This window comes from Anomaloglossus baeobatrachus, chromosome 2, assembly GCF_048569485.1.
Source record: "Anomaloglossus baeobatrachus isolate aAnoBae1 chromosome 2, aAnoBae1.hap1, whole genome shotgun sequence".
NCBI lineage: Eukaryota > Metazoa > Chordata > Amphibia > Anura > Aromobatidae > Anomaloglossus > Anomaloglossus baeobatrachus.
The window spans coordinates 521,993,388-522,020,589 of record NC_134354.1 but is presented as its reverse complement, the minus strand read 5'-3'; the positions used below and the strand labels follow the sequence as shown (position 1 = coordinate 522,020,589).

At 48.7% G+C, this 27,202-nt stretch overlaps 1 protein-coding gene across 3 annotated transcripts in view; it reads left to right on the top strand.

Moving 5' to 3' along the window:
* The window catches only part of HHLA2 (HHLA2 member of B7 family), a 176,295-nt gene that overhangs the window by 27,725 nt on the left and 121,368 nt on the right, over positions 1–27,202 (top strand). For all 3 annotated transcript variants that reach the window (XM_075336576.1, XM_075336577.1, XM_075336575.1), the window contains exon 4: positions 12,562–12,801. In XM_075336576.1, the coding sequence (XP_075192691.1) occupies positions 12,562–12,801 (240 nt within the window). The remainder of the gene's footprint in view (positions 1–12,561; positions 12,802–27,202) is intronic.

Below are 27,202 nucleotides of genomic sequence, written 5' to 3'. Positions count from 1 at the left end.
GCTTTATGGCAAGGTGCTCCATCATGCTGGAAAAGGCATTGTTGGGCGCCAAACTGCTCTTGGACAGTTGGGAGAAGTTGCTCTTGGAGGACATTCTGGTACCATTCTTTATTCATGGATGTGTTTTTAGGCAAGACTGTGAGTGAGCCGATTCCCTTGGCTGAGAAGCAACCCCACACATGAATCATTTCAGGATGCTTAACAATTGGCATGAGACAAGACTGGTGGTAGCGCTCACCTCTTCTTCTCCTAATAAGCTGTTTTCCAGATGTCCCAAACAATCGAAAAGGGGATTCATCTGAGAAAATGACTTTTCCCCAGTCCTCAGCAGTCCACTCCCTGTACCTGGTGCAGAATATCAGTCGGTCCCTGATGTTTTTTGTGGAGAGAAGTGGCTTCTTTGCTGCCCTCCTTGAAACCAGGCCTTGCTCAAGCAGTCTCCGCCTCACAGTGCGTGCAGAAGCACTCACACCAGCCTGCTGCCATTGCTGAGCTAGCTCGGCACTGCTGGTAGTCCGATCCCGCAGCTGAAACAGTTTTAAGATACGGTCCTGGCGTTTGCTGGTCCTTCTTGGGCACCCTGGAGCCTTTTTGGCAACAATGGAAGCTCTCTCCTTGAAGTTCTTGATGATGCGATAGATTGTTGACTGAGATGCAATCTTTGTAGCTGCGATACGCTTCCCTGTTAGGCCATTTTTGTGCAGAGCAATGATGGCTGCACGTGTTTCTTTAGAGATAACCATGGTTAACTGAAGAGAAACAATGATACCAAGCACCAGCCTCCTTTTAAAGTGTCCAGTGGTGTCATTCTTACTTAATCATGACTGATTGATCGCCAGCCCTGTCTTCATCAACACCCATACCTGTGTTAATGGAACAATCACTAAAACAATGTTAGCTGCTCCTTTTAAGGCAGGAATGCAATGATGTTGAAATGTGTTTTGGGGGTTGAAGTTCATTTTCTTAGCCAATATTGACTTTGCAAGTAATTGCTGTTAAGCTGATCACTCTTTATGACATTCTGGAGTGTATGCAAATTGCCATTAGAAAAACTTAAGCAGTAGACTTTGTAAAAATTTATATTTGTAGCATTCTCAAAACTTTTGGCCATGACTGTATAGTACAAGCCTAGTGGACGAGATTTCAAGAAATCCCATGCCCACTGTTCTTCTTTTTTCCGCAGTAAACACTGACCTGCGGTGCGGCTTTTCAAGCCGCAGCATGTCAGTTGTTTGCTGCGGATTCGCATGCGTCTTCCGTAGGGAGAACACAAGCGAGAGACAGCAGCACACTGAACCCTGATCGTGGGTACGAGCAGCTGCAGTCTCCTGCATTCTCCTGGGGAGGAGACTCGCGGCCCCGTATGTCAGGACCAGCTACGTCCAGGATGCAGTGAGCCCTGATCATGGGCACATACCCTTATTCTTGAAATATCATGGACAACTAGTCAATCTGAACATGAATGAGCATAAAAAGAAAAAGATATACAGATGTCTATGGCCACATGTAGGAGTCATGTCCAAAATGTGCTCAATATCCTCATAAGGCACATAACATTACTTCACTAGTGTGTTCAAGAGGGTTTTGTTTTTTTTATTTGATGTGATATGCAAGTAAATGACTTGAAAAAGTATTCATATCTTGTAAACTTTTCATATTTTAGATAAATATATATGTATATTTTATGTTATAATCCGGAACCATGGAAGATCACCATAGATCATTGGCAAAAAAGGTGACAAGAGCATTGGCAACTAATCTGGCCGCCATCCCCTTACTAACCATCAACACTAGAAGTAGCTGAGGGGTGAACTAACATCCTATGCACTGTGAACCCAGCCAGAGAACTAGCCATCCTAAAGAAAGGAAGGATGAATAGCTCTCTGCCTCAGAAATAGACCGCAAAGGTATAGCAAGCCCCCCACATACAAAGACTACGGTGATATAGGAAAACACTATACACAGATGGATGATAGGATTAGCAAAGGTGAGGCCCCATTGACTAAATAAGAAAGGATAGGAAAGCGGCTGAGGGGGGCCAGAGAAAAACCCTACAAAAATCCAAATACCTGATAGTACAAAAACTCCGTCTTATATCAGGCGCTCTTGTCAAACCAATGAACAGAAAGCAGGAACAATTACAAATTCAAGAAGCAACAAACACATGGACTTATAGGAGCAATACTCCAAACATAGCTGCAGGGAGCTTCCCAGCTAAGCACAGAGAGGGAAGATTCCAGCATGCAAATTAACTGACAATAACCACAGTAAATGACAAACCCAGATAAGAACAAAAAGAACAAAACAACATAAGAAATAACAAAGCACTTACCTGGGGTAGATGTGGTCTGGAGCAAGATGAGAAGGCTGGTAAACTAAAGAACAAATGACAACCGGCTCAGCCTGCTAGCAGACCAAGGTTTAAATAGGCAGAGAGTTAGCAATGGAAACGCCCATTGCTCCAACACACCTGGTCTCTGTCCAAACCATTCCTGGTCACAAGAGGGAGCCTCACAGCAGCTAAAGCATAACTGACATTCACAACAATCTTATATGTGTGTGTGTGTGTGTGTGTGTACCGCCCCGGGGCTCGGCTGGCTGCTGAGCTGCTCGGATCCGTGCTCGTTGGTGGGTGGATTGAGCTCCTCCCGGACCCGGGGGTCACGTCGCTCTGAAAGGGAGTTGCTGGCACTACGTGAGGGGTAGTGTTCGGTGGGGAGGTCCACGGCCGGGGCCGCGGTTGTTTGGGGATTAAGTTCGTGACGCCATCCACGGGTTGTGGTGAATGGATGGACACCACCGCTGCAGTTGACTAGGCTCCCGGGGACGGTGTTGCGCAGCTTGGTGTTGACCCCTCCGTGGGTAGGGGGATGATGGTCCCGGGGGCCCGAGGGTGGTGCTGAGGCGGGGGAAAAGATGCGTGCTGGTGTGTCGGTGCGGTGCGGCGCGGTGCGCGGCCCGAAGGCACTGTTGTACTCAGTATTACAAACACGCTGGAGTCTCTGGTAAACCAAACAAGATGGTGGATGGTGCCCGCAGCCGGCTGCGCTTTTCCCCTTTTCAGGTTGGTGGTTTCCACCTTTCTCATGCACCTCACTTTTGTATTGTAGAAATTGATGACTCCTATGACAGAGCAATGGTAGTCCGCTCCCCAGCCTGATGTATGCCAGTGGAGCCCGTGTGCCCGCAGACGCTGGCCCGTGGGGTCTCGATGCCTGGGCGGTGGCTTTCTACCCCTATTGTTGGGCTGTTGTCTTCAGTCGGGTCTTAGGTAGGAAAGGGCCTAAAGTCCAGTCCTCAGTCAGTTGATTCGACTCGGTCCAGTTGTTTCTGGGCCTCGTACTGGGTCTGAGTACCCCTCCTGGTGCTCCGGTTTCCAATCGGTTCCCCGGTTCGGTACCGGCGGGCCACTACCCAGTCCCGGTCCCTTACGGTTCCACTGGCTCTAATTCCAGCTCCTGCAGGCGGCCACCACCGTCTGCCTCCTTGACACGGTACCAGGGCTACAACCTCGGCACCGGTCAGTGTTAATGCTGCAAGCCTGACACCGCAGGCTTGCTGCGCTTGAACTTGACTCTCCACTTCACCATCACAACTCAACTTCAGCTCACTAACACACTGCTCCCCACCAGGAACTGCACTGTTTTTCCTGCCTCAGGGCTTGTGCACTCCTCGGTGGGCGTGGCCAACCGCCTGGCTCCGCCCCCTGGTGTGAACATCAAACCCTGAGGGAGGTGACAGGTGTTTTGTAGGTTGGCTGCTGTCACCTTATTAAGGGGGGGGTGTTGTGTAAGGGCCTACCTGTGACTACCTGGCTAGTCCAGGGCGTCACATGTGTGTGTGTCATCAACACAAAGTAGCAAGTATTTGTGAATTGTAAAGGAAATGATGCATGGTTTTCTAAATATTCTACCGATATAAATCTGACAATGTATCTCTTGCAGTTGTATTCAGTCTCTATATCAGTTTGTGTGTGTGACTGTGTGTCTTTCTCTCTGTATCAGTCTCTGTGTGTCTCTGTTTGTCTCTTTCTATGTGTGTCTGTGTCTCTGTCTTTGTATCAGTCTCTGTGTCTCTGTCTCTGTGTGTCTCTGTGTATGTCTGTTTCTGTGTGTCTTAGGCTATATTAGTCTCTGTGTGTCTCTGTTTCTGTGTGTCTCTGTTTCTGTGTGTCTCTGTTTATGTGTGTCTCAGGCCCTGTGTGTCTCAGGCCCTGTGTGTCTCAGGCCCTGTGTGTCTAAGGCCCTTTGTGTCTCAGGCCCTGCGTGTTTCTCTCAGTGTTTCTGTGTGTCTCTGTGTGTGTGTGTGTCTTTCTCTGTATGTGTAAAAAAAAAAAAAAAGTAATGAGACTTCAGCTTACCATAGGCAAAACTGTGCTCCAGGACTTGCAGGTGCTCGTGGTCCTGCAGACTGGCCAGGTTGGTATGTAGCTGAGAAGAAGTGAAGGGTGGACCCAGCACCACAATCCAGTATATTAAACTATCAAAAATTTATTGGGTATTAAAAATCCAACGGATCCAAAACTTGAGAGAGGATGCATAAGCGCACCTTACGCGTTTTGAACAGTAAATAAAAACAAGTCCTTAATCATAGGTGACTATACATACATCAGACACATTTTAAATACTCAAAGGCAGACTCCCAAATGAGCACCAGAGGACAAGGAATGCCCATGCTCTTCATTGGGGGCAGGGTGAGACAGATCAGCTGAAAATATTGTTAATCAAATACTGCTAGTTAGCAAAAAACATGCATTTGTATATGCGCGCATATATGCATGTGTCCCAATGCATGTAAATATCAAAATTTGACCTATTAAGTTTAGTATATGAAAACAAATATATATATATATATATATATATATAAAAAAGAAAAATCTGAAATAAAAATAGTTATTATAGTGAGAACCACATATGGACACTCATGCAAACATATATATCTATATATCCTCACAGATATGTCAACACAAACTCACAATATATATCGCAGGTCTGAGCGATAATTCAGTCCATTAGGATATCGGGCATCTAGTTTCATAATCCACTTGGCCTCTGCATAGAGGAGTAGCTGGAACCAGTTTCCTCCACGTTGTGGGCGATCGATCCTTTCAATGCCAGTAATTTTGAGGTGGTTAAAATCCCCATCATGATGCTCCTTAAAATGTTTTGTCAATCCGGACATCGATCTGTATTTTTTATTATTCTGTTCTGGAATGGTGTGAATATGCTGGAATATTTGTATGTTCCGATATGCGTTTTCGTAAAGTTCTGGAAGTACATCCTATATAATATTTGTTACACAAGGAACAAGTTGCTTTGTATAAAATATGGTAGTGGCGCAATTGATAAAGGAGGTAATATTGTATGTATTGTTCTGATTATCCTTGAAGGAAGTAGCTTTCTCCATATGGCAACATAGATGACAGCGGCTGGTTCCACATTTATATGATCCAAGTGTTTTTAGCCATGTGTCCTTAGGTTTTTCTGATAGATATAAACTAGGAGATATAATATTACCGATATTTCTGGTTTCTGTCTCTGTGTGTCTCAGGCTCTGTGTGTTTCTCTCTCTGTGTTTCTGTGTGTCTCTGTGTGTGTCTTTCTCTGTGTGTGTCTTTGTGTGTCTGTCTCTGGGTGTCTCTCTGTCCCTGTGTGTGTCTGTCTTTGTTTCTCGGTCTCTTTGTGTCTCGGTCTCTGTGTGTCTCGGTCTCTGTGTGTCTCGGTCTCTGTGTGTTTGTCTTTGTGTGTCTCTGTCTCTATGTCTGCCTGTCTCTTCTGATATCATATTACCTCACACATAAGCTTCTTATATTAAGAATGTCCTTCATTGCCTATAGCAACTAATCAAAGCTGCTATTACCTCTAGCTCCCAGCTCCATTGTCTTTAATGTAAGCAGGTTTTTTGGCGAATAACTGTAAAGTTCGGGGTTAAGTTTTCCTCTCAAAACATAGTCTATGACCTTCCCTGAGCCAAATGAGGTGTTTATGTAAACTTTTGTGGTAGTGCGGCTTCCTTTAGGGGACACACACACACACACACACACACACACACACACACACACACACACACACACACATACATACATACATACATACATACATATATACATACATACACATACTCTCAGCTTTATATATTAGATTTAATCCACCTGTGAGCAGTATTAGTGATTTTCCTCTGTGGAAATGCACAAAAAGGCATGTGTTTTTATCTGTGCTTTTTCCACATCTAATGGAATTCTATAGGGATATAAAACTTAGCGCACCCACAAGAGAAATTGCCATGTTGTGGATTTGAAACGCGTATCATAACTCAGGAACGCTTCTGCTTATCCCCGTGAATGAGATTTTTTTTTTCATGACACATTGTACTTTATCAGTAATAAAAAAGAGAAAAGGCTAGGCACTGCAAGCCCAGGTGTGTACTCACGAGGCTGTGGTTTTTCCTTGGATCACAGATCTCCAGCCGGTCCCTGTGGTGCTCAGCCAAGGTATAGAAATCCAATATGAGCTTCAAGTAAGAAGGAATGGCGGCAACTCACTGGTGAACGTTAACGGCAATTTTTATTGCACAATCTGCAGCATTGTTACAATGTAACCAGGGAGGGGGGAGTGCAGGGGCGCCGGACGACGGCCGTTTCGCACCGTAGCAGGTGCTTCCATTCGGACCTGTGGAAGCACCTGCTACGGTGCGAAACGGCCGTCGTCCGGCGCCCCTGCACTCCCCCCTCCCTGGTTACATTGTAACAATGCTGCAGATTGTGCAATAAAAATTGCCGTTAACGTTCACCAGTGAGTTGCCGCCATTCCTTCTTACTTGAAGCTCACATTGTACTTTATGTTTGTGGTAAATTTAGGTCAGTAACATTGGAAATTTGGTGACATTTTTTTAAAATTCATAGTTTTCAAACTTTGAAATTGTATGAGCTTAAAGCATTAACCAAACAAAATAGTTAATAAGTAACAAGTTCCTATGTCTGCTTTATATCCCCATCATTTTTCCTATGCAGGTATGAAGTGACTTTGAGGGGCCTATAGTGTCTCTTTGTAATAAAAAAGTAATACTATTTTAAAAACTTCAACACTCAATGTATCTGAAACTGCTGTTGGGAAATTTGTTATCCCTTCAGGTTCATCAGGGTGGAAGAATAAATATGTTTTTACCACTAAAATAGGACTCTAATGAACCCCACAATTTTATTGCGCAATTTCCCTTAAACACGATAATACCCCATATTTGGTCAAAACTATAGTTTTTGAATGTGGCAGCACTCAGAAGATAGCAACATTTAATTTTTGGAGAGAATTTTTTTTTTAAATAAATTGCAGATGCCATTGATATGCCAAAACAGCATAAACCCCCCATGGTTGACCTCATATTGGAATCTATAGATCTCAAAGAATTAATTTAAGGCCTCCTTCAAACATCCATATCTCCAGCATGTGTTTGGTCCGTTTCCTCACGTGCTGGAGACACGGGCCACACGTAGACCCATTAAAATCAATGGCTCTGCGCTCTCGTGCCTGTTTTGCCATGGGCCGTGCGTCAATGTGGAGCATACGTGTGCCCATGTGCTGTACACGTAGATATGTTAGTTTTTCTCCGGCATCACGGTTGTCACACGGACCGCACGGATGTGATCTGTGTGACACGCACCGGAGAAAACACACATGTCTGTGAATTAAAAGGAATTTTTATACTCACCTCCCGCCCTGCTGTCTCTCCCGCTGCTGTCACTTGCTTCCAACCCCCGCTCATTATGCTCATCGCGTATGCACGGCACAGAGGACCAGAAGCAGCAGTAGCGGGGAGTTGGCAGGGTCAGAGACCATAGATCAGCACCACAGACAGCAGCACCAGGGACAAGTGAGCAGAAAGTTCCTGTTCTCTGTGTGTTATAACGGATAGCACATGGAGAACACACGTGTGCCATAAACACGGCACACGGATGGCCATACGCACTTTTAACACGTCCGTGAAAAACGTGCATGATCTTCATGGACGTGTGAAAGAGGGCACAGGGTGTACCCACCCTTCAGAGAAAAATCTTGAATCATCCCAGAACTACATGGGAGGACCTGGTCAATGACCTGATGAGACCTGGGATGTCAGCACACTACAGCATCATGTATTCAAATCTTGCAGGCACGCAAGGTTCCCCTACTCACATGAGCACATCCAGGCCCATTTGAAATTTGCCAATGACCATCTGGATGATCCGGAGGAGGCATGGGAGAAGGTTGTGTGGTCAGATGAGACCAAAGTAGAACTTTTTGGTATCAACTCCACTCGCCGTTTTTGAAGGAAGAAGGAGGATGAGTACAACCCAAAGAACACCGTTCCAACCATGAAGCATGGGGGTGGAAACATCATATTTTGGGGGTGCTTTTCTGCAAAGGGGACAATACGACTGCACTGTATTGAAGGGAGGATGTTGGGGTCATGTATCATGAGATTTTGGCCAACAACCTCCTTCCCTCAGTAAGAGCATTGAAAATGGGTTGTGGCTGGGTCTTCTAGCATGCCAATGAGCTGAAACATACAGCTGGGGCAACTAAGGAGTGGCTCAGTAAGAAGCCTTTCAAGGTACGGGAGTGGCCTAACCAGTCTCCAGACCTGAACCCAATAGAAACTCTTTGGAGGGAGCTGAAACCCAATGTTGCCCACAGACAGCTCTGAAAGATCTGGAGAAGATCTGTATGGAGGAGTGGGCCAAAATCCCTGCTGCAGTGTGTGCAAACGTGGTCATGAAATACAGGAAACATCTGACCTGTGTAATTGCAAAAAAAAAAGTTTTCTGTACCAAATATTAAGTTCTATTTTTCTATTGTATAAAATGCTTATTTCATGCACTAAAATGCAAATTAATTATTTAAAAATCATACAATATGATTTCTGCATTTTTGGGAGGCTTCTGTCTGTCACAGTTGAATTGTACTAATGATAAAAATTACAGTCCTCTCGATTCTTTGTAGACGGCAAAACTTAAACACCAAAAGGAGAACCCCTAAAAACACTTTTATTGAATTTGATTAAAATCAAAACTTTTTTTGTTTTTGTGTGTGTGGGGATTTTTGATTTTAATCAAATTCAATAAAAGTGTTTTTAGGGGTTCTCCTTTTGGTGTTTCAGTTCAATTACCCCTTGGTTTATCCTTTTTGGTTTTTCTAGGTGGCAAAACTTGCAAAATCAGCAGACTATCAAATACTTATTTTCCCCACAGTAACTCTCTGGTTTAAGGGCATAAAAATTCAAAGTTTGAAAATTGCAGAATTTTCACAAAATTTATGATTTTTGTACTAATAAACTCAAAAAAATATCATCCTAAATTTACCATTAACATGAAGTACAATATGTCATGAAAAAAACTTCTCAGAATCAACGCGATCTATTGAAGCGTTCCAGAGTTATAGGCCCGGTCATGAAGGTGAAAACTAGGCTTAGAGGTTAAAGCTACGTTCCCACAGTGAGCTTTTGGTGAGTTTCTGATGTTGCAGCATTGTGTACCCATTATATAAATTAGGTTACTTAAGTTTTTTTCATTGCATTTATATCGCGTTTTTTACTTTTTTTTTGTCTCTTGTTGGTATGTCATGTTTTAAATGAAGCTCCTTTGTTGTTTCATTCTCTCTGGTATTTGGTTTTGACAAAACCTTATTGTTAAACTTAATGTGCATTTTTTTATCTGTGGATTTTCTGCATCTAATGTAAGACTATGCATGCACTGTAGGTCAGTTTATCCTGAGTATAAAATAAATGCAGAGTGGGCAGGAGGTTTCTATACATGCCATCCACTTTGCTGGAACTGTAAGATGCTGAGTTTTTGACACACATGCACACATTGAGTATTTGGTGAGTTTTTTACCTCAGTATTTAGAAGCCAAAACAAGGAGTGGAACAAATCAAATGAAAAGTATAAAAGAAACACGAGCACCACGTCTGTATTTTTTACCCACTCCTGTTTTGGCTTACAAATATTGAAGTGAAAAACTGACCAAATACTCAACATGCGAATGTGGCCTAAATGGGTGGAAGTGGGGAAGTGGTTGAACAGGGCATGGCTCACTCATTCATCTAATTCAGGGGTGGAAAACCTTTTTTCAGCCGGGGGCCATTTGGAAATTTCTACCAACCTTCGGGGGCCGCACAAAATTATCAATGTGAAAACTACCCTAGTATATTTGGTCAAACAATTAATTAACTTTCCCCTACTGTGGTGGCCGGAGCTGCTTCTCTTTGGTGTGGCTGTGATGTTTGGTGATACTAATCATGTTTTTTCTCACAGCTGCTTTTTTATTTTTGTCTGGGTCTGGAGCACAGTCAACTCTTTGTGATTAAGATTGGTAAATCATATACATCACATAACAGACGCTGTTTATACATCACAGGAGACACTGGAGGCACATATATCACATAGGAAACACTGGGACTGCTGTATATACATCACAGGAGACACTGGGGGCACATACATCACTGGAAGGGCTGGGGGCATATACATCACTTAGGAGACACTGGTACTCCTGCATATACACCAAATAGGAGAGTCTGGGACTGGTGTATATACATCATATAGCAGACGCTGGGCCTGCTGTATGTACATCATAGGAGACACTGGGGGCACATACATCACAGGAGGGGCTGGGGACACGTATTTGCACCCAGCCCCTCCTGTGATGTATATGCCCCCAGCCCCTCCTGTGATGTTTATCCCCCCTGCCCCTCCTGTGATGTATAAGTCACAGGAGATGCTGGGGGGCATACATATCACAGGAGACGCTGGAGACATGCACATCACAATAGACGCTGGGGGCATAAGCAACACGGGAGACGCTGGGGCGCAGACGCCACAAGAGGGTCTGGGGCGCAGACGCCACACAAGAGGGTCTGGGGCGCAGACGCCACACAAGAGGATCTGGGGTGCAGACGCCACACAAGAGGGTCTGGGGCGCAGACGCCACACAAGAGGGTCTGGGGCGCAGACGCCACACAAGAGGGTCTGGGGCGCAGACGCCACACAAGAGGGTCTGGGGCGCAGACGCCACACAAGAGGGTCTGGGGCGCAGACGCCACACAAGAGGGTCTGGGGCGCAGACGCCACACAAGAGGGTCTGGGGCGCAGACGCCACACAAGAGGGTCTGGGGCGCAGACGCCACAGAAGAGGGTCTGGGGCGCAGACGCCACACAAGAGGGTCTGGGGCGCAGACGCCACACAAGAGGGTCTGGGGCGCAGACGCCACACAAGAGGGTCTTGGGCGCAGACGCCACACAAGAGGGTCTGGGGCGCAGACTCCACACAAGAGGGTCTGGGGCGCAGACGCCACACAAGAGGGTCTGGGGCGCAGACGCCACACAAGAGGGTCTGGGGCGCAGACGCCACACAAGAGGGTCTGGGGCGCAGGCGCCACACAAGAGGGTCTGGGGCGCAGGCGCCACACAAGAGGGTCTGGGGCGCAGGCGCCACACAAGAGGGTCTGGGGCGCATGCGCCACACAAGAGGGTCTGGGGCGCAGGCGCCACTGGGGGGGCACAGATATCACTTGCGGAGCCCTGACATCAGTGAGGGGAGGAGGGACACACAAACCTATGGTGATACACAGCATTGGGGGGCACACAGCACGGAGGGGAGGGGGCCACAAAGCAATGGACAGGGCACACAGCAGCAGAGGGCTGGCGCTGGACACACAGCAGCGCCGGACTTAAGCACCGGAGAGCAGGCACCGGACAGGCAGCTCCGAGGACAGAGGGTGGACACGCAGCTCCGAGGGCTGGGGGGTGGACACGCAGGGCCGGGGGTGGGCACGCAGCTCCGAGTGCCGGGGGCGGGCACGCAGCTCAGAGGCCCGGGGGGTGGGCAACGCAGCTCCGAGGGCCGGAGAGCGGGCACGCAGCTCCTAGGGCCGGGGGCGGACACGCAGCTCCGGGGGGCGGACACGCAGCTCCGAGTGCCGGGGGGGTGGGCACGCAGCTCCGAGGCCCGGGGGGCGGGCAACGCAGCTCTGAGAGCCGGGGGGCGGGCACGCAGCTCCGAGGGCCGGGGAGCGGGCAACACAGAGCACTAAACTCGTCCACAGCAGTACATGGTGCACAGCAGCACATGTGCGGATTTAAAGGGCTGGCGGCCCGCAACATGGCGGTGGCGGCTCGAGCACTGCCGCCCCCGGGAATCTGCCCGGGGGCCGCATAAAAGGGCATGGCGGGCCTTATACGGCCCACGGGCCGGAGGTTCCCCACCTCTGATCTAATTCATGGTATGCTTAAGTATGGCGGCGCATATCAAGCACTTTTGCCTCCACCACGCAAACTCAATAAGACTGTGGTTTACACCACTGGCCTTGATAAATGGGGGGCTTAATTTTGATCATACAAACATCTGCAACTCAATAACAATTCATCAATGACGCCATAAGCATCCAGTACGATTATTCCAAGATCTGCAGACATCTCTAGCCTCAGTTAATGTCACAGATGATCCATGAATCCATGAATCTCATTGCTTCCAGTAACAAAATTCAGTGTGCCAAGGTTTGCATGGAGCTGTAATATTGTTGTATGTCTTACAGATCTTCAACGCACAATAAAATATAATCGGGATGATGATGGTCGGATAAAACTCACATGCTCTGTTAACGCCCCTTCTCCTGAAGACGTTATAATTAGGTGGTATGAAAATGACCAAAAGGTTCAAGAAGATCAAAGCAATCATAGCACCTATGCTGTCCGGAATAACAGTCTGAAATATCATTGCACTATTGACCACTCCACTGTACAAAGCAGCTGGACTGGGACCTGGACAATGAAGGGTAAGATTTGCTTTTGCCTTTTTGCATTAACGATTTCTCCATTAATCTATAAAAATATCATTTATAGATTAATGGAGAATCGATTAATTGATAGAAATGCTGGGACCAGATTTAAGCTCCCACAGTCCTATAACTTGCCTGTGCTTTTGCTTTAGTGCTCTAAGTGTTAATTTACTGCACTGTGATATCCTTCTTGCATGTTACTTAATGCTGCAACTGTATGGCTTCATGTATTTTGTTAGATGCAAATAGCATGAGTTTTCACACACAGATCAGAATTTTTAAGTTGTGTAACATATTATAACAAAAATCTACTGATGTTGCTCAAGTACTGCATTAAAGGTGTATTCACATCAGAGATTTATTACTTATCCACAGAGAATGACATAAATCTTTAAAAGATGTAGGTGCCACTTCAGGAACCTGCATTTATTTCGACAATGGGGTTTCCCTGACCCCTCATTTCAACTGGTATTGTGACTGCCTAGAATGGATTGGTGGTTGGACATCTGCAGCTCTCTGATCACTTTTATGCTTGGCTGTTTTTGGAACTCCTATGGAAGTAAATGTAGAGAGGCAGACATCCACGCTAATGCTCTATTCACAGTGGATAATAGCAGGGACTAAAACATAGCTTTTAATAAATACATTAAAAAGTACCAAAGTGCTTGTGCATAAATTGTGCAAATAACAAAATAAATAGTGATGCCGAATGGCAATGTATCAGACAAATCTCACCCAGATCTTCTCCATGGGCAAGATTAAACACCGGTCCAGGATTGGTCACAGGCTAGAAGAACCAGGGCAAGGCGTCGGGTAATGGATTAATAAACCCTGTCGTGCCCCGTTAATGGACTTCCGCCCTGACAAGGGCAGCCCCAAATGAATTGTCTGCCCCACAACCACAAAAAATAGATGTCCTCCCGACGCGTTTCCCTCTTAATAACAAGAGTTCCTCAGGGGAGACAGAGAGAGGGGAGATCAGCCTGCAATGGCAGGAGAGAAAGGAGATCAACTTGCAGTGGCAGGGATCAACACAGGCTAGTGGATCAAAAAGACCTATGTGCCCGGGTAGAGGAACTCTTGTTATTAAGAGGGAAACGCGTCGGGAGGACATCTATTTTTTGTGGTTGTGGGGCAGACAATTCATTTGGGGCTGCCCTTGTCAGGGCGGAAGTCCATTCACGGGGCACGACAGGGTTTATTAATCCATTACCCGACTCCTTGCCCTGGTTCTTCTAGCCTGTGACCAATCCTGGACCGGTGTTTAATCTTGCCCATGGAGAAGATCTGGGTGAGATTTGTCTGATACATTGCCATTCGGCATCACTAGCAGAGTTCTAATTGCCCCCGCCAAACAAAACCCCTAATATTCAGTGGGGGTCACAGAAGAGCGTCTCTCACATCTTTGCAGCCATTACAAAGTTATTTAACATTTTCTTCCTACTGAGTCTCCTAGATTCCTCTTTTATTGACCCCATACGGTATGATGCCAACAAAAGTGTCTCCCTGAAACACAGTATTATACCATCATAGTTAATTCCTGCACACACACACACACACACACACACACACACACACACACACACAGTATGATGACCCTTCTGTACCCCCCGAAACTCCCCTGGCAAAGTATGGTGATGATGACCTCAATAGCCCAACTGTGACCCCACACAGGTCTCCATACAATAAGGAGAAAAAGAAGAACAGAAACCAAAGGGTATTGAATTTAATAGAAAATATTCTTTTTATTGATACAAAAATTTAGAATACCAACATAAAGGACAAAGACACAGGGAAATATAAAAACCAGCACCAGGCAGACAGGAAACCAGAGTGTGAGTCTCCCCTCCAATCAGTGTGGCCACCGCATGGACCACAATCTATCAACAATAAACCATTGAAAACATCAAAGTATTAGTATTAAAAAGGCCAATCAGAGAAGGTCAGTGATGGAATTGTGTACATCAAATTCCCATATACTCCACAGGGAACACTGCAATTGTAAGTGGATGCTTATGAGCTTAATAAAAAAGGTTAATCGAATTAATTGTTAATCGAAGAATAATACCAATTCGGGGTTCACTACACATTGTGACCCCAATATTTCTATTTATGCAAATGGCCACAATTCTTTTTGGATAGGTCTCCATACAGTATAATGAATCAACATGTAGTATAATGGCCCCAACACCTCTCCACACAGTACGATGGCCCCAACACAACACTCCATACTGTATAATGGCACCCACACAGCTCTCCAAACAGTACAATGGCCACCCTACATATCCCTGCAAAAAGTATAATAGCTCCCACACTGCTCTCCAACAACATAATGGTCCCTACACAGCCCTCCACACAGCATGATGGACCCCACATGACCTTTCACACTGTAGAATTGGTTGCATATTATATAATTGCCCCACATAGCCCTCCAAATATTATAATGGCCCCTATATAGCCTTCTATAAGGTATAATGGGCCCTGCATAGCCCTCCATACAGTATAGTGGTCCCCATACAGCCCTTCATACAGTATAAGGGGCCCCACATAGCCCTCTCTATAGTATAACTAGCTGTAGTACCCGGCGTTGCCCGGGATAGCAACTAAGTGTCCCTCTCACTCTCCCTCTCACTCTCCCACTATCCCTCTCTGTCTGTCTCCCTCTCTCTGTCTGCCTCTCTCTGTCTCTGTGTGTCTGTCTCTGTGTGTCTGTCTCTGTGTGTCTCTATTTCTGTGTGTCTCAGTGTATCTGTCTCTGTGTGTCTGTCTCTGTGTCTCTGTATCTGTGTGTCTCTGTGTGCCTTTAGCGGACATACACACATATACACAAACATACATACATATAGTCAGCTTTATATATTAGATGGGCCCCACATAGCTCTCCATATAGTTTAATGGGCCCAACATAACCCTCCTTATAATATAATGGGCCCCACATTGCCATCAATATAATATAATGTGCCCCACATAGCCCTCCATATACTATAATGAGCTGCACATAGCCTTCCATACAGTATAATGGGCCTTTCATAGTCTTCCATACAGTGTAATAAGCTCCATGTAGCATGAACATTTTGGGTACTTGTAGGATGTGGTAATGTGTTTTAGGTACTGAGTATGCTGTTAATGTATTTGATAAAATGAATACTGCTGCAAGTGAAGTGTGGGTCCCCAGTGCAGCAGAGCCGGGACTGTGTAGCAGCAGATACCACCGAGAAGTCAGGCAAGGACAGTGGTGCGTTAAATGTTAGATAAGATAGGAGAGGAGTGACAGATGGCCAGGGGATTGATTAGAGAAACGGGCCTGGTGAGATGGAGTTCTGCAGTAGGGTTCAAGGAGTAAAGATTCGACAAGGTGTCAGGAGGCAGTCAGGGAACCCTGAGGTAACCTCTTAAAGGTCTCAAGCCTACGGCTCAGCCAGGTGAGCTCAGGGAAATCGTACAACTAGACAGCCGTTGGGGCCCAGCGCGGCCGGTGGTGAGAAGAAGCATGGGGTATCGGAGACACAGATACCCTGCAGCTTCCGGACTAGTTCCAAAATAGCGAGGATAGGCCGAGTGAGAGTAAAGCAAAGAAACAGTAATGTCAGAATTGTCAGGATTGAGGCTGTGTCTGTGATAGTGTAAAATAGTAAACTATTCAAGTTTTGGTTTGCCAAGTGTACTCCTGTGTCACATGTTTGTCTAATGCGTCTACAACATGGACTGGCTTTGGAGTTTTGGACACCAACCTGAAGAAAGCAGTAAGTGTTGCGCACCCCGCACAAAGTCATACACACACACATTGATTCTCTCTGGCAAAGGAGTGCACAGCCCCCACACATCGGTGTCCGTACCATTCTTCATACTCTCCATAAAATCTCTTTCTTGGAGCCTTCATTGGGAGACACAGGAGACCATGGGTATATCCTTGTCATGGGTGCGCTCTGCTCTGGGAGGGACCTCTGGCAAGTCTGAGACCAGAAGATCACAGCGACTAAAGGGCACGTTACACGCTACGATATATCTAACGATATGTCATCAGGGTCGTTAGTGACGCACATCCGGCACCGTTTGACATATCGTAGCGTGTGACAGCTACGAGCGACTGTGTACGAGCAAAAATACTCACCTTATCGTTGCTCGTTGACACGTCGCTCATTTTCAAAAAATTGAACGCACTTCTGCGCACCGGTTGTTCAGCGTTCCCAAGGCAGCACACATTGCTCCATGTGACACCCCGGGAGCGACGAACACAGCTTACCTGCGTCCCGCCAGCAATGCGGATGGAAGGAGGTGGACAGGATGTTTACGTCCCGCTCATCTCCGCCTCTCCGCTTCTATTGGCTGGCCGCTGTGTGACGTCGCTATGACCCCGAACGTCCCTCCCCTTTCAGGAAGAGGATGTTCGCCGCCCACAGCGAGGTCATTTGGAAGGTAAGTACGTGTGACGGGGGTTTACAACTTTGTGCAACACGGGCAACAAATTGCCTGTGTTGCACAAATGATGGGGGCGGGTGCGATCGCAAATGCGATCGCACGATAAATCGCTGTGTGTAAAGCAGCCTTTATAGTGTGTAGTTCTACAGCTTATGTGTAAATGTATTTGCTTTCTTTTGGTGCTGTAGGGGTTAAGGACTTTTTCCTATCTGGCTATCCTTTGGAGCCTTAATCTCAAGTGCAGCTCTTTGTGACCCCCTCCTCTTCACTATAAATAGTTCACGTGTCTTAACAGCTGATGTCTGTTATAGATTCTCATATCTAAGCTGTTCACTTTGGAAGGAGCCAGTCTCTGGAAGAAGCTGAAGTTCTGTGACAATTGCAACTGTGGAGTTAGCTGTATTGAAGTGGCTTGGAGTGTTTTCCGATTTGCATCTATTTCACCCCATCAGTCTTCCTACCCTTGTGTTGGATTATTGCAGTAATGAGATCAGTGCTCTCACTGGCCTTCTCACTAACAAGAGTAAGTTCAGAGCAAGTGAGGACCTAGGCACATGATCGATGATGGAGTGAAAGAACCTCTACAGGAACATTAGAGAGTGCAGTAATCAGCCTCAGGTGAGTGCAGGAGGTGACCTGCTCTCTTCTCCTTAGTACCAGGGCACACTGTTGTATCGTGTTCGAAGTATACCCTATTAGTTGCGGTGCTCGCTGGGGGTTCCCTTATTACTTGTGGAACCCCGATGGTCACAGCATGACAATTCTGCTGCAACTAGGAGGCTGACACTATGCAAAAAAAGTTAGCTCCTCCTCAGCAGGTAACACTCACCATATGGCACCAAGCTAATCAGTTAGTGAGAAAGCAGTAGAAGAAGCTATAGAAAGGCAAAGATATAGAACCAACACAAAAACAAGGGTCAATTTGAACCTGGCCCACTGCCATTAACAGAACCTTTCTTCTGAAGTTTGCATCTGACGAGGCATTGCTGTGAACTTGAAGGTATAAATAGAGGACCAGATAGCATCCTTGCAGAGCTGCTGGATGGAGACCTGCTGGCAAATGGCTCAGGAGGCCCTCGCTACAGGGATGGAGTGAGCCTCTACCCCGGGTGGGAGTATGCTGTCCTTTATCAGATTAAGTTTACATAATAACAGAACAAATCCAATAGGCTACGACCCTTTGGAATCATGAAAAGGGAATCCGTATGCCTGAAGGTTGCTGTTCTACAAAGATAGAGACTCAGTGCTCTGACAAGATCCAATTTGTTTAGTGACCAATCAAGAGGGTGGGAAGGAGAAATACAGAATGAAGGAAGTACAATATCTTCAGTGAAGTGGAAGGAAGAAAACACCTTAGGTAGGAAGGATGGAACTGGAGACAAAACCACTTTGTCTTGGTGGCAGACCAAGAAGGGAAAGCGACAGGAGAGTGTTGCAAGCCCTGACACTTGTCTGATAGAAGTAATAGCTACAAGGAAGATAACCTTCCAGGAAGAAGAGAAAGATCCCAAACAGGTTCAAAGGGAGAATCTTGAAGAACTTTGAATAACAAATTGAGGACCCAAGGGTCTAGAAGAGGCCAGTAAGGAGTAACGGCATTGGCAACTCCCTGTAGAAAGGTTCTAATTTGAGGGTGAGAAGCCAAATTCCTTTGAAAAAGGATAGAAAAAGCTAAGAATGGACCCTTGATGGAGCTGAGGGGCAGGCTGGAATCAAGACCGTCTGTAAAAAGGCCAAAAGGGAAGAAAGAGAAAAGGACATGGGGTGGCCTGAATGGATTTGCATCAGTGGAAAAAGGCATTCCATGTGCAATGATATATGACAAGTGAAGAAGAGGCCTTCCTCCCCTTGACCATGGACTGGATGATCTGATCGGAGAAATTGTCAAATTTTAAACATGTGGTTTCAAAAGCCAAGCCATTAATTTGAGAGACTGTGAATTCTGATGGAAAAGAGGACCTTGAGATAGATAATAGATCTGGGAGGTTGGGAAGTTTCCATGGTGTTGTACGCAAAAAGGTTGATTACTTCCACTTGCTAAAACCTTCTGGACCAGTTTGGCACCATGAGGATGATGGGTACCCCTTCCATTTTGTTCTTCTAGACCAGTATAGAAATCGGCAGCAGCAGAGGCGGGAATAGGTGTGGAAACCAGAATTGGGTCCAGAAAATCACAGAGGCATGATTGTTGATCGCTAGAGGGTCGCAAGACCTGGACACAAACTGAGGAAACTTGTGGTTTAATCTGGACACCATCAAATCGATGTCAGGTGTCCTCGATCTTACGCAGACTTGATCAAAGACTGTCATGTTCAGGCGCCATTCGTCCATGGAGAGGCCCTTGTAGCTTAGCAAATCTGTAGACTATTTGTCCGCTCTGGGAATGTGCACTGCTAAAGGTGCCAGTACGCTCTGTCTAGCGCATGGAAGGATCTAAGAGATTTCTGACATCAGTGCATGACTTAGGCGGGCTTTGCACGTTGCGACATCGCAAGCCGATGCTGCGATGTCGCACGCGATAGTCCCCGCCCCCGTCGCAGCAGCGATATCTTGTGATAGCTGCCGTAGCGAACATTATCGCTACGGCAGCTTCACATGCACTCACCTGGCGTGCGACGTCGCTCTGGCCGGCGTCCCACCTCCTTCCTAAGGGGGCGGGTCGTACAACGTCAGAGCGACGTCACACGGCAGGCGGCCAATAGAAGCAGAGGGGCGGAGATGAGCAGGATGTAAACATCCCGCCCACCTCCTTCCTTCTGCATAGCCGCCGGCGGCAGGTAAGGTGATGTTCCTCGCTCCAGCGGCTTCACACACAGCGATGTGTGCTGCCGCAGGAACGAGGAACTACATCGTACCTGTCGCGGCACCGACATTATGGAAATGTCGGAGAATACACCGATGATACGATAACGACGCTTTTACGCTCGTTAATCGTATCATCTAGAATTTATACACTACAATGTCGAAAGTGATGCCGGATGTGCGTCACTTTCAATTTGACCCCACCGACATCGCACGTGCGATGTTGCAACGTGCAAAGCCGCCCTTAGAGTTGTGCTTTGATGATTGTATGCCATGGTCTTGGCGTTGTTGAGGTAGATGTGGATCAGATGGTCAAAAAGAAGGTTCTGCCAACGAAGGAGAGGGAGGAAGATGACCCTGAGTTCTAGAATGTTGTTGGCAGGGCTGTTTGCTGAGAATTCCATCAACCCTGAACCGTGAGTTTGAGAGCTCCTCAACTGAGGAGACTGGCATCTGTTGTCATAACTTCACATCAGAAGGAAGGATCTTCTGTATTGATTGAGAGACCAGTCATGCCACCATTCCAAGGACTTCTTGACTCTGGGAGGAAGTGGGAGAGGCTGATGTAGGTAAAAAGTTGTCTTTTCTCATCTTGACAGGAGAAAGAGTTGCTGGGGTCAAGTGTGGAATTGTGCAAATGGGACTGCTTCCATTGTGGCAACCATCTTGCTTTGAAGATTTAGTTCAAGACTTCTTGACTCAAATCTAATGAATTATAGAGAATACAGTCAGGGACAGAAATATTTGGACAGTGACACAAGTTTTGTTATTTTAGCTGTTTACAAAAACATGTTCAGAAATACAATTATATATATAATATGGGCTGAAAGTGCACACTCCCAGCTGCAATATGAGAGTTTTCACATCCAAATCGGAGAAAGGGTTTAGGAATCATAGCTCTGTAATGCATAGCCTCCTCTTTTTCAAGGGACCAAAAGTAATTGGACAAGGGACTCTAAAGGCTGCAATTAACTCTGAAGGCGTCTCCCTCGTTAACCTGTAATCAATGAAGTAGTTAAAAGGTCTGGGGTTGATTACAGGTTGTTAGGGCCAGGTGGACGGGCAGACCCAGGAGGTGGATCCACTGGGCCGAACTCCTTGATGAAGGCAAGGGGTCCGGTAGCCGGAGCACTACGGGTAGCAGGACAGTCCGTGTACAAGAGTAGAACGGTGAAGTCCCTGGGACCACGGAGTCAGAGATGGTAGTCCGGGTGACGGAGCTCAGGTTCGGAGGCCGAGATGTTGTCAGGCGGAGTCCGGAACCGATGGAGCGAGAGGACGGGTCACCGCAGGGATCAGAGGTGGTACGGACTGACAGGATGGCAGATAGTCAGCGTTCGGGGTTCTGGATTCGGCAGGACCGGATGGCGAGGCAGGAACGGCTCTAGAAGAGAGAGAGGTGAGTATCTCACAGGAACACAAGGAGACCTGACTCCTAGCTTGGGAAACACGAAGAACAGGCCCCGCCCACTTGGACACTAATCCCCTTTATACCCTGTACCTGTGTGCTTAATTTCCTGTCAGTGGACGCTGGCCCTTTAAGAAAGGGTCAATGACCGCGCGCGCGCCCTAATGCGCATGCGCGCGGCCCGGGTGCCAGAAGCCAGAGCAGGGAGCGGTGAGGAAGAAGCAGGAGAGCCGAGCTGGGGCTGTGTAACCGACGAACGCCGGGAGCGGGGACCGGGGCGCCTGGAGACCGCGGGCAATGGAGGCTGGAGACCGGGGAGAGAAGCAGAGACGCCGGGGAGCGTGGCAGGTGAGCCGGGGAGCAGGGCAGGGGACCCGGGGAGCGTGACAGTACCCCCCCCCACACCCCCCTCCCCGCAACCGGGACAGGAAGGCACGGATCAGAGGAGTACCCACATTCTCCCGGGGCTCCCAGGACCTATCCTCAGGACCATACCCTGCCCAGTCCACCAGGAAGAACTGTCGGCCCCGTACGGTTTTCATGGCCACGATATCCCTTACCGCATAGATGTCATCATCGGCAATTGGAGGAGGAGCCGAACTGGCAGCAGCGGAGAAGGGACCAAGGACAACCGGCTTGAGCAGAGAGACGTGGAAGGAGTTGGGTATCCTCATCGTGACCGGGAGCTGCAGCTTGTAGGAGACCTCATTGATCTTGCTGAGGACTTTAAACGGCCCGATGTAGCGAGGACCCAGCTTGTAGGATGGTAGCTTCAATCGGACGTACTTGGAAGCAAGCCAGACGAGATCTCCTGGAGAGAAACACGGAGGGTCCAGACGCCTCTTGTCTGCGTGTCTCTTCATCCGCAGGGAAGCACGTCCAAGGGATGCCTTGACAGAGTCCCAAATGGTAGCAAAGTCACGGGCTACAGCATCAGCAGCAGGGACCTCCGAGGAAGAGGATACAGGTAATGGGACGGAAGGCTGCAGTCCGTAAACAACATGGAAGGGAGAGCTGGAGGAGGACTCACTGACGTGGTGGTTATGGGAGAATTCAGCCCAAGGAAGAAGCGTGGACCAGTCGTCATGATGGGCGTTAACGTAGTGACGTAAGAAGGAGGTCAAGATCTGATTGACTCGTTCCACTTGGCCATTCGACTGAGGATGGTAGGCTGAAGAAAAGTCCAGAGTCACTCCCAGATGTTTGCAGAGAGCCCTCCAGAAACGGGAGGTGAACTGAGTTCCTCTGTCAGACACAATGTGTGATGGAAAACCATGCAAGCGGAAGATGTGTTGTATATAGGCGTCCGCGAGTTCCTGGGCAGAGGGCAGTCCAGCCATAGGGACGAAATGAGCCATTTTAGAGAACCGATCCACCACGACCCATATGACTGTGTGTCCGGAGGACAGGGGCAAGTCCGTAATAAAGTCCATTGCAATGTGTTGCCACGGAACGGAGGGTATAGGCAGAGGCAGAAGACGGCCATATGGCAGATGTTTGGGCGTCTTGTTCCTGGCACATGAGGAGCAGGCTGAGACAAAAGAAGCGACGTCCGTGCGCAGGGATGGCCACCAGTAATGACGTACAATCGTACTCCATGTTCTCTTCTGACCAGCATGGCCGGCTGTTTTCGAGGAATGGCCCCAATGCAACACTTTTTGCCTGTCGGTCTCAGAGACATAGGTCTTCCCGGGCGGTATCTGGGCCAGGGTGACAGGGGCCACCGGAATGATTTTACTAGGACAGATGATGGGCTGGAATGACTCCTCCTCCTGTTCCATTGGCAGGAATGATCTGGACAAGGCATCTGCGCGTACATTCTTGTCCGCAGGTCGGAAATGGAGCTGGAAGTCGAACATGGCAAAGAACAAGGACCACCTGGCTTGCCGTGGGTTCAGTCGTTGAGCGGACCGCAGGTATTCCAGGTTCTTGTGGTCCGTGTAAATGATCAAGGGGTACACTGCTCCCTCTAGAAGGTAGTGCCATTCCTCCAGAGCCAGTTTGACTGCCAATAGCTCTCGGTCCCCGATGGTGTAGTTGCGTTCAGGCGCTGAGAAGCTCTTGGAGAAGAAACCGCAAGTCACCATCTTCCCGGAGGAGGACTTCTGCATGAGCACTGCTCCGGCTCCCGAAGAGGAGGCATCCACCTCCAAGGTGAACTGTCGGTTTAACTCCGGACGGTGGAGCACAGGGGAGGAGGCAAATGCCCGCTTCAGGGAGCCAAACGCGGCGTCGGCCGCAGGTGACCAGTCCTTTGGGTTAGCCCCCTTCTTGGTCAAGGCGGAGAGAGGTGCAGTCAGGGCAGAGAAGTGAGGAATGAACTGGCGGTAGTAGTTTGCGAATCCCAGAAAGCGTTGGATTGCCTTCAGTCCAGAAGGAGGGGGCCAGTTAAGAATGGAAGAGACCTTCTTCGGATCCATCTGCAGTCCGGTATCGGAGATAACGTAACCCAGGAAGGGAAGAGAAGACTGCTCGAAGACACACTTCTCGTACTTGGCGTACAGCCGATTTTCCCTCAGTCGTTGTAGAACCAACTGCACATTCTCTCTGTGGGTCTGGAGGTCCGGAGAGAAGATCAAGATGTCATCAAGATACACCACCACACAGATGTAGAGAAGGTCCCGGAACACGTCATTCACCAATTCCTGAAAGACTGCTGGTGCGTTACACAGGCCGAAGGGCATCACACAGTATTCATAGTGCCCATCGCGAGTATTGAACGCGGTCTTCCATTCGTCCCCCGAGCGGATGCGGACCAGGTTGTAGGCACCCCGAAGATCCAACTTGGTGAACACACGAGCTCCTCTAAGCCGATCAAACAATTCGGGGATGAGCGGCAGGGGGTACTTATTTTTCACGGTGATTTGGTTCAATCCCCGGTAGTCTATGCATGGGCGTAGGTCGCCTTCTTTCTTCTTAACGAAGAAGAAGCCTGCTCCAGCAGGAGAGGAGGATCTCCGAATGAATCCCCTTGCCAGGTTCTCCGTGATGTAGGTAGACATGGCCCTTGTTTCGGCAGGAGACAGCGGATATATCCGTCCTCGAGGTGGTGTAGTTCCCGGGAGCAGGTCAATAGCACAATCGTAAGGACGATGTGGCGGAAGTACCTCAGATTCCTTTTTATCAAAGACGTCCGCGAAGGACCAATAGGCCGAGGGCAGTCCCGGTAGGGACTCTGGAACCGGAGGCCGTCGGATGGGTTGTATGCTCTTCAGACATCTCTCGTGGCAAGAGGAGCCCCATCGGGTGATTTCACCAGTGCCCCAGATAACTGACGGTTCGTGTGTCCGTAACCAGGGGAGTCCCAGCAGGATGTGATGGGACATGTGTGGGAGGACGTAGAGAGCGATGTTCTCGGTGTGCAGGGCACCGATACGCAGTTCGACCGGCCTGGTGATCCAGGAGATGGTGTCAGAGAGGGGTCTCCCATCCACAGAGGCAATCACGAGGGGTTTTTCGAGTGGAGTAACAGGCACTTGGTACTTGTCCACCGTGGCCTGCTGGATGAAATTGCCTGCTGCCCCAGAATCGAGGTACGCCTCGGCAGTGAACCGCGTCTCTCCCGTTGCCACTTGTACAGTCCACATAACCGGGTCTGAGAGAGTCCCAGCACCTAGGGTGGCCTCTCCTACCAACCCTAGGCTTTGGAGTTTCCCGGCCTCTCTGGACAGGAGCGTAGAAGGTGTGTGCCCTCTCCGCAGTAGAAGCAGAGGCCCTTGGCGAGCCGCTCTGCTCGGCGTTGTTCAGACTGCCGCACACGGTCGATCTGCATGGGCTCGTGGACGGAGACACCAGATGCCGTGGACTGAAGTACAGCGGGCTTCTGCGGAGGAGAGGAATGCCGCATCGGACGTCTCTCACGGGACGCTTCTTTGGATCGCTCCTGAAAGCGAATGTCCACTCGAGTCGCTAGGGTAATCAGGGCGTCCAGGGTGGTCGGTACGTCACGGCCAGCCAGCTCATCTTTAATTCGACCCGAGAGTCCTTCCCAGAAGGCGGCGGTTAGAGCCTCGTTGTTCCACCCGAGTTCCGAAGCCAAGGTGCGAAAACGGATGGCGTATTGACCCACCGTCAGAGTTCCCTGACGTAACCGGAGAAGAGACTAGGCAGACGCGGAGGCGCGTCCGGGCTCGTCAAAGGTGCCACGAAATGCCTGCAGGAACTCCTGGATGTTCGTGGTCACAGGATCCTCCTTTTCCCACAAGGGGTTCATCCACGCCAGTGCCTCACCCTCTAGATGGGACATGATGAATGCGACCTTGGCTTGGTCGGAGGCAAACAAATGCGGCAGCTGCGTGAAATGGAGGGAGCATTGGTTTATGAATCCCCTGCAGGTCTTGGGATCTCCGGCGTACCGGGGTGGTGAGGCCAAACGAAGTCTGGAAGCATCCGGAGAGGCTAACACGGGGGCTGGAGCCGTGGATTGTCTAGTGGAATCCCGAGATGCTGAAGATGTAACCGACGCTTGTAGCGTGTTCAGGCGGGCGTCCACAGAAGACATGAATTGCAGCATGCGGGTCTGAGTCTCACGCTGGCGTGTGAGTTCCTCCTGCAAGGCTGCTAGTGCTTCGGCGGGATCCATGGCCTGTTCTTACTGTTAGGGCCAGGTGGACGGGCAGACCCAGGAGGTGGATCCACTGGGCCGAACTCCTTGATGAAGGCAAGGGGTCCGGTAGCCGGAGCACTACGGGTAGCAGGACAGTCCGTGTACAAGAGTAGAACGGTGAAGTCCCTGGGACCACGGAGTCAGAGATGGTAGTCCGGGTGACGGAGCTCAGGTTCGGAGGCCGAGATGTTGTCAGGCGGAGTCCGGAACCGATGGAGCGAGAGGACGGGTCACCGCAGGGATCAGAGGTGGTACGGACTGACAGGATGGCAGATAGTCAGCGTTCGGGGTTCTGGATTCGGCAGGACCGGATGGCGAGGCAGGAACGGCTCTAGAAGAGAGAAAGGTGAGTATCTCACAGGAACACAAGGAGACCTGACTCCTAGCTTGGGAAACACGAAGAACAGGCCCCGCCCACTTGGACACTAATCCCCTTTATACCCTGTACCTGTGTGTTAATTTCCTGTCAGTGGACGCTGGCCCTTTAAGAAAGGGTCAATGACCGCGCGCGCGCCCTAATGTGCATGCGCGCGGCCCGGGTGCCAGAAGCCAGGGCAGGGAGCGGTGAGGAAGAAGCAGGAGAGCCGAGCTGGGGCTGTGTAACCGACGAACGCCGGGAGCGGGGACCGGGGCGCCTGGAAACCGCGGGCAATGGAGGCTGGAGACCGGGGAGAGAAGCAGAGACGCCGGGGAGCGTGGCAGGTGAGCCGGGGAGCAGGGCAGGGGACCCGGGGAGCGTGACACAGGTGTGTGGTTTTGCATTTGGAAGCTGTTGCTGTGACCAGACAACATGCGGTCTAAGGAACTCTCAATTGAGGTGAAGCAGAACATCCTGAGGCTGAAAAAAAAGAAAAAATCCATCAGAGAGATAGCAGACATGCTTGGAGTTGCAAAACCAACTGTCGGGTACATTCTGAGAAAAAAGGAATTGACTGGTGAGCTTGGGAACTCAAAAAGGCCTGGGCGTCCACGGATGACAACAGTGGTGGATGATCGCCGCATACTTTCTTTGGTGAAGAAGAACCCGTTCACAACATCAACTGAAGTCCAGAACACTCTCAGTGAAGTAGGTGTATCTGTCTCTAAGTCAACAGTAAAGAGAAGACTCCATGAAAGTAAATACAAAGGGTTCACATCTAGATGCAAACCATTCATCAATTCCA